This window comes from Etheostoma cragini, chromosome 11 (genome assembly GCF_013103735.1).
Source record: "Etheostoma cragini isolate CJK2018 chromosome 11, CSU_Ecrag_1.0, whole genome shotgun sequence".
NCBI lineage: Eukaryota > Metazoa > Chordata > Actinopteri > Perciformes > Percidae > Etheostoma > Etheostoma cragini.
In genome coordinates, this window is record NC_048417.1 from 18,725,076 (window position 1) to 18,733,553 (window position 8,478).

Consider the following 8,478-nt stretch of genomic DNA (forward strand, 5'->3'; position numbering starts at 1 on the left):
CATTAGTCCCTTTGGAGTTAAGTTGCAAACAATGATGCCTGTTTTCTTAGAGTTGGAGCGTTCTCACTTGTTTTTTTTATCAAGCAGACCTTCACAGGACATACATTATCATCTCAGTGTCAATGAAATAGTTTCAATTGAGTCAGTAGCTGCTTAATGCAGTGTGAGGGCAGTTGTTATTATTGAGTGTTCTCTGTTGATTTAATTCTCCCGCTTCATGGTGGAGTCATTTCTGTCAGACATTTGACTTAGAAATCCCCCATATTCACTGGCTGTGGTCAGGCAGGAGGCTCTATCAGACTTGAGGGGAGCGACACTAGCTGGATCTTAAACTATGTCATTGGTCTTTGTGTTTTACTCATCTGTACAATGCAGTGTGGGCTGAGTTTGGTCAAACAGGAGCTGAGGTTGAGGCTAGTTTTGACCCGTTTCTCTCTTTGCCGTCTGTTGCAGAACCAGACCCTGACCACCTCCTTCTCCAGATGGAGGCCTTTAGCTATCCGGGCTATTTCCTGGGAGGATGGCTTACTCTTTTCCACAAAGCTGCGCTCCAGAGCTTCCTTAGCTCCCAAGCTGCAGTGGAGAACAAGGAAAAGGGAGGAGAAGATTAACTCCATGACACTTAAACGTCATTGTATGGTATGCATTGCATCTTTTCTCCTCATGGTTGATACCTGATAGTAGTTCTCCTTTTTCTCTTCCGCTCATTCATTCCTATTTTATCATTGTACAAGGCTGTAGGAAGGAAAAATAACATGCTGTTATTAAAAAGAATAGAAAATCACTCAGCTCACAGCTCACAGGTGTATGCATTATGTGATGAGGGTGCATAACTATCGCTTCCTGCAGGTGATTCTGGCTCTGGACCAGTGGAGTCTGAGTCCATGGTTGGAGTCACCTGCTGCCTCCATGTTTCTGCTCGACACCCTCTGCTACAATTCTCCATGTATCTCTCTCTCTACGTCTCTTCTTTGTCTATTTTTTTTCTCTTTCCCTCTCTCTCTCTCTCTTTCTCTGTCTCTTTCTCTCTCGCCCAACCGGTTGAAGCAGATGATTGCCCACCCTGAGCCGTGGTTCTGCTCGAGGTTTATGCCTCTTAAAAGGAGTTTTTTCCTTGCCTCTGTTGCCTAGTGCTTGCTCTTGGTGGGAACTGTTGGGTTTCTGTAAATAACATCACAGAGTACGGTCCAGACCTGCTCTTTTGTGAAGAGCGCAGTCAGTGAGATAACTGTTGTGATTTGGCGCTACTTAAATAAAACTGAATTGAATTGAATTTAACTAAATATATATATTTTTTTTAAGAGCCATGAGGCAAGGAGGTTAGGAACCACTGTCACAGACAATGTACGAGCCAGGTGTTGTGTCTATAATGCAACGCATATCATTTTCTTACCAGCAGATCCTATCACACTGACTCAAAAGATCACTTTGATAAACATTTTAGCTCATAGAGTAGAGATCACGGTAAAGAATATGGAAACAAATGCTCTAACTTGGGGTTGATGGAGTGGAGTGGATGTGTGTGTGGGACTCACCCCCAGCCAGCTCAGCTTCATCAAGCCATTTAGCCAGAATGGCCTTGAGTTTGCAGGCGTTCTTAAAGCTCAGCTGTAGATTTTCAAAACGGCAGATTGTGGTCTGGCTGAACTCTGAGCCATGCACTGCAGCAAGAGCCTCACCTACATTAGTCTGTGTGTAGCCTAGAGGTCACAATAAAACAGAAATACTTCATAGAATAACCACGAGCAAGGAAGCAGCACAAACACACAAGAGAAACATTTGTGGTAATGTCTATGATTGGTGCAGTTAGTGGATAATGGGGTCATTTTAATCAACATTGTTTTAGTGATTACACTCACCGAGTTTGATCCTCCGTATTTTGAAGTCATTGGCAAACATCTCCAGCTCTCGGATCTGCGGGGAGTCCATGGCAGGGGCATCTTCTGGCTCCCGCATGCTCCTCCTCTGGCCGTCAGTTTTCATCTCTCCAATACTCAGGCCCCCAGGGGCCTCATCAGTGGAGAGGAGGGCCGGTGCCAGTGAGGAGAAACCATGGCTTAGTGCACACGAACCACTACTTAGACCATGGTCTGGAAACTTGTACAAGCAAGGAGTAAGAGACCCTAGAGAGAGAGAAGGAGAAAGAGAGAGAGAGATCAAGCTAGACCATCAGTCTGTCAGACGGATGCCAAAAGCTGCATGGCTCCTATTCCCACCTGTATCCTGACAGCATTTATTAAGCTAATAGTTTTTTATTGTCAGAAATGAACAATAATAGCCAAAATGTAATATATGTTTTCAATAATTGTGACAATTTCCATACTGTCTTGAATCTAGGGAGTGTTGAGATCTTCCGCCCGTAATTTTGTAAATGAGAAAACCACTTACAAAAACCCAATGTGGACCGTATAGCACACACCTGAGGCAGCTCCATTCACTGAAATATTGAAAACTTAATTCAATAATCAAATTATTTGTTCCTGTTCCTCAACATGATATTTTCCAGATATTGTACTCTTCTTTGTACCTGTACTTTAATATTACCTTTTACCCATTCACATTTTTTTCAGGTATTATCTCTGGCTTTAGTGTTCAGTGCCACACAACTCTGAGTTTGCCTCTTTGTTTTAAAACGTCTCTATTCAGTAGAAAACAGAAAGAAAAAAACCTTTCAAACAGGTTTGTCAAACTTATTACATGGCATTATAACCCTATTATTAACATTCAAGACAAGGCTCCGTTATTTCTACACGTGGTTGTTAATATTTAGTGGTTAGCTGCAGTAGAGCTTGTGGCTGCCAATTTCTGGTTTCTTCCTTTTGTTAGTATTATTGGCAGATTACTGCCAGAGTAACAGATGGGTGAATGACTAATTGTAATTTTGGATATGATGCTTCTCAGTGCATCAACTGCATTGGTTAATTTAACTGCTGTAGGAACATACAAACATTGCATAAGAGGCAATACAATTATTGTGATACAGTGATCAAAGTGTGACTTTAGCCAAATGTTGGCTTCAATCCACTTTGCCAAGTTTGCTGAACCTGTGCCTAAAATGAGCAATGCAACACTTCCCTCTTGTGTCAGGGGATTGTAGTGCAGTGCTAACCCTGTCACACAACCACATATACAACTGAATTTACAGATCCAGTGATACAGGACACACAAGACAGGACGTTGCAGTGTGGTGACCATATGCTGCCAGTTTATCATGTACACCTGGCTAAAATTAATAGCCTAACATAACACCCCATGCAACAAATCCTACCTGAACTATAATGTTCAGTTTTAACGTGAATAATTATGAGGGCTGTAGTTTGTGTTGTTGTATTGTAGCTAACCTAGTGTTGAGTTTGTATAGTGCTAAACAATTTCTACTATTTTGTATTCTGTTGAGATAATAAAATTGCCATCCCACCCCTTTTTACAAAATGGTTGCATTTCCAAAAGCGGAGTGTCACTGACCTGCTAAATTGTTCGGATCCATACACCAGCTGGAGAGCAACATGACAGATTTTGCACTAAAACTGCATGCATCAGTGATTTTCTCTTATACCCAAGGTGTCAGGGAAAGGTTGGACTCAGTCTTTTATAATCTCTCGGAGGTAATAACCAGCGACAGTTGCCAATATACTGTAGGTCTCAAAGCCTGTTCCATAATGCTTAATTTTCAGATGTCAGACTGGACAGCAAGCCCCATAAAAACACATGTGGGCTCAGTGGGCTTGTAAAAGCACCTCATAAGTCTTTGCCCTGAACCCTGCAGCTGCTATACATGTCTACCATCCGAAAGATCATGGCAGCATCAGCAGCTTCATGCTGAGCAAAGAGAGAAAGCAAACAAACTGACAAGTGCACTGACTCCATCCACCAAACAAGCTAGAAACACAGCAATGACCTTTTTCTATCAGCCTAGAAGGAAGTCTCAGCAAACAGTTACCCATTTTCACGTCCAACAGATTTGTTTGGGGTTGAGTTTTGGTGATGAATGTAAGTCCATATTATACTTTAATTTTGGCTCTGTTTTGGTCTTCACAAATCCCTGGTGAAACTATCTGACTGGCTCTTTAGTTTTGAATGTGTGTGCAATTTTGTGCTGGACAGGTAGCGTACAGCGGGATTAACAGTTGCCTGCTGAAAACAATGTGGATGAGATGAAGGCTATAAAGCTCCACATAGCTGAGGGGAACTCCAGAGTTGATAACTCTCCGTGGATTCACAAAGTGACACCTATCACATTACACTTAGTCATTTTAGCCATTGTTAATATGAAGAAATAGATTAAGTGCAGTTTTAAAAATGACAAATTATAGTGCTAATTTCTTCTATGACCTTGTCTCATCCAGTTCACATAATTACAGAGTTTTGTGTAGTGCTATTAACTCGGTTTCTGCCCTTTCCACTGAAATATTCCTCTGCTGAGTCCTGTTGTTGAGCACTGTGGACCGTACAATTTTATTAGATCGTTTACCGGAGTGGATCGATGTCACCAGTGCTCCTATCAATCAAAAGACAAGCAGTCTAATTTCCACGGGAAATGTTAATTGTTCTGTGCCAGCGGGGTTACATTTTACCTCACATTCTTTTTTGGTCTATAATATCACCCACTTGGTCAAACACAATTGTACTATAGACTGTCTATGTGACATGTCCAGAAGAGCCAAGACAAAAAACAGAAACACAGAAATCTCTCTTCCAAATATCCAAACTGTTTTAGCCTTGCCAGAAAAAAGTTAAAAGTGAAATTTAGGACCACATTGCTTGTAGTAAGAAGCGGATTGAGAACAAATGTGTTAAGAGACTTAACCATTAAATACAACCTAGTTAGGTGGACAGTATCAATAATTGCTCTGTCACGTTACCTTTAATATGAAATATTGCAACCTTATAAAGGCTGTAATATCAATATAAGTAGGGTGAACTCCTTTTTGTTTGAATTAAGCAATTTTTATTAATTACAAAAACCACGTTCCTTGTTCAATCCATTTGGCGTAATGTTGACTGTCAAAAATATTTTTTTTGGCTGGTTTAAAAAGGCTGATGACTGACTTGAATTTGCTACAAGAATCTTGTGGCATGAAAACCATTTCCCCTTTCAGTTTTCACATATGCACTTCTACATTTATGTTTCTGCTCTCTCTGCAGAATCATAATTAGGTGAAGTTATCACGTTTGAAAGTGATTTCAACGTGTGGCTAATTTATGGGGATTGACAAAGTTTACTCAATTTACTATATTTTACTGCAGGGCAGGAGTGTGAATGATTGTGTGTGTGTGTGTGTGTGTGTGTGTGTGTGTGTGTGTGTGTGTGTGTTTGTGTGTGTGTGTGTGTGTGTGTGTGTGTGTGCTTGCATGCATGCGGGGTGTAAGTGATCATTACCTTGCAATGAGTTTGCACTGCCTACCATGTTGGGGTGAGGGACACCACATGTCTGCAGGATACGAGTCTGAGAAATACTGGCAGAGAGCATCTCTTGAGCTACAGTGAGAGAGAGAGAGAGAGAGAGAGAGAGAGAGAGAGAGAGAGCGAGAGACAGAGAGAGAATCCTTTATTTTTTCTGCACAGTAATGATGATTCTTATCCAAATCATAATCATAGTCAGTAGAGGTCTTTTCAATAAAGACATCATCCACCCTCATCATTACCGCTGTAATCATTGGCACCATTTGCTTGATAAATAATTAACAAAGGCTTACTTGACTATCATAATTTTTTTTACGATTAATTGCCTTTTGATTGACTATTCATTACTGCCTTGCTGTAAAATAGTAATAGTTAAAATAAGTAACAAATACCATCACCACCACTCACCTGCCATCATGCCGTAGGTGGCCTGCTGGTTGCTGTAGTGACAGGAGGCAACTGGGTAATGTAGGCCGGGAGGGGCGTTGCCGAGGGAGGATGTGGACAAATGCATGTGGGAGCGCTTGGTGGGCTGACCCAGGGACAGTCCAGATGATACTGATGGAGACAAACGTGGTTACAACCCGACAGTAGAATAAAAAATTTGTGCGTTCACTCAGATCTGATCTTAGTACAAGTCCCCTTTAAATACCGTTCAGACTAGCCAAGACCAGTTTTACTAATGTGGGGTTTTGAAAGTGGTTATATTACATTTTGAAATTGAAACAGCTGCCATGTGTTGGCTAAAGATGCAAAGATATATTTACATTGGATTTGAAGTGGGTTCTTAAAGTTGGAAGTGTCTCTGAACATTAACACCATGGACATGTAGGTGATAATACACACAAACACCTTCCAATGAATGCCCATTGAAGACAATCTCTTTCTTCTCTGTTCAAAAATACAGTCTAAATCTCTTTGACTGGCTTTTTAGTTTTTACTCATGATAAAATTCCATCACATGACACAGAAAGATAATGAGAAAGACTGCTAATCTTTGAGTTTTTACCAAAGGCCAATATCACCACGCTGTTTGTAGCTGTTTGCTACTGCAGGTGGAACAGAGAGAGAGAGAGATATGTGAGTACAGTCTGAACACACTGTACACTGGAGAGAAACAACAGCTACCGTAAATTTGGCTGTAGCAGCAGCCACATGCAGAGAATCAAAAACAACACATCTCCGACTGAAGTGTGTGTGTGTGTGTGTTGTGTAAGGTCACGTCAGTTTCCTGCCATGATGATCAACCACGGCTCGCCTCCATAGACTGTATATTGTGCTCGCCTCATGCATGGGGAGGTACTAATCTGCAATGGAATACAGAAGGACAGGGCACTGCGGCCAAATCGAGTTGAGCCGAGTCGAGTCGAGCAGGTACCATTAATGGAAAAACGCCAAAGGTGTGCTCCCCCCGTTAAATAGAGTTTTCCTCCCTACAGACATTGTTGATAAAAAAGGGTTACACTACATCAGTTGTGAGGAAATGGTTCAGATTTCATAAAAAGCGACAATGAGATTAAGCCGGTCTGCAAAAATATGTTGGTGGTTGGGAACCTAAACAGGTACCATTCAATGACCACACCGAGAGTATTCAAAAAGGGCAAAAATATAACCAGCGCTATTTCTTATTGCACATCAAGAGACACTTGTTTACACATGCACCTGTTTACTTTGTTTGGTTTTGTGCTACCTCTACAATCATTTGAGATGCTTTTTTGGCAGGAGTTGTATTTAGATTTAAAATGTTGCTTGGAAGTAGGTTTAGGTTGTTTATGAAATGAAAAGAAATTTAGCCCAAACTGTTAATTTGGCTGACAGAAAAAAAGGAAAAATAAATGTGATATGATTGTAAAGAGGGCAACTCTTAGTTTTATTTTGCCAGTAGTAGGAGCGACTTCTCTGTTGACCAGTGGGGCATCTCATGATGTGACTGCATAACGTGTCGTCAACAAAAACATTGTGCTTAACTATTCTAAAGTGTAATGGAACCTCTGGTTTCTTCAGGCTAAACGGTAAATGATGATCAAAATAGGAAAATATACTGTGAACACATTTTTTGCCATATCACCCAGCCCTACCACTGTTGACACTACTACTAATTGTCAAATCTACTTTTTTAATTATTACAAATTGCACCTGTTATTCCATTTATTTAAGGTGACCACTTCACATTTTGGCCATAGAATCATTGGGAAGACAGAAAACAAACATAGGCCAACAAAATTCTCATGTTCTGCTTTATCTAATCCAATCTATTCTATGCTGTAACAATCAGCAGGCACTTAAACCCCCGGGAAGTTTTCTCAACAATGTTCCATTGTAAAAACCACCTTGGGGAGTTCGCTATACTGATAACATATCCTCAAAGCAATTATCCACTGGGGAGAGACAGCTGGGCCAAACCAGCTGATTAGATACATTTACATAATTTGAATTGGCTTTGAATAAATGTTTTTTTCAATCCAGTTCATCCTCCCCATTCCCTGAAAACACAACTGTGTGTGTGTGTGTCTATAGGAGAAACACGAGACATCACTCACCTGCAGCACCCATGGGACTTCCTATACAATCAATAGTGTAGTCACTATCAACACGAGCATTAATACTTTGAAACAGCACAATGCCAACACTCTCACTTCCTCACAAGGTTGAAGTGCAAGTGTTGAAGTGAATTGTTAGAGGCCTGTCTTCCTGCAGCTGGGATTTAAAATCACGAGATAACTACGTGGGTCACGGTCCGTTTCATTTAGGCCTCAGTACCTCCCACTTTTTTCTTACAGTACTTTGAAGTTAAAGCCTTATTTTTTCAAATCAAGCAATGGTAAAAAGCATGAAAGGTGAATTATACAAAGACAAAATATGTACATTTAACATTACAGGACAAAAGACTCAGTTTACCTGCAGAAACCATGCTGTGAGTATGGGAGCTGGCTGGCAGGCAGTCGCCGGGAGAGGCATGGTGCATGAGGATTGGCAAGGGTGAATCGCCTGAAAGTTGGGTGAAGGAGTCGGAGCTGAATGCCTCGCATGCCATTCTTCTCTGGCTTCCCTCGGATGTTCTCGATGGTACACTG

General features: G+C 41.0%; 1 protein-coding gene across 1 annotated transcript in view; it reads right to left on the bottom strand.

Annotated features, from left to right (window-relative positions):
* The window catches only part of pou1f1 (POU class 1 homeobox 1), an 8,756-nt gene continuing 278 nt past the window's right edge, over positions 1-8,478 (bottom strand). Inside the window, exons 1-7 of the mRNA XM_034885386.1 lie at positions 8,303-8,478; positions 5,813-5,962; positions 5,381-5,479; positions 1,860-2,123; positions 1,536-1,700; positions 675-735; positions 1-573 (exon numbers count right to left, since the gene is read on the bottom strand). The exon at positions 8,303-8,478 is cut by the window's right edge and continues 278 nt beyond it. Of these exons, the coding sequence (XP_034741277.1) occupies positions 333-573; positions 675-735; positions 1,536-1,700; positions 1,860-2,123; positions 5,381-5,479; positions 5,813-5,962; positions 8,303-8,438 (1,116 nt within the window). The 5' untranslated portion in view covers positions 8,439-8,478 and the 3' untranslated portion in view covers positions 1-332. The remainder of the gene's footprint in view (positions 574-674; positions 736-1,535; positions 1,701-1,859; positions 2,124-5,380; positions 5,480-5,812; positions 5,963-8,302) is intronic.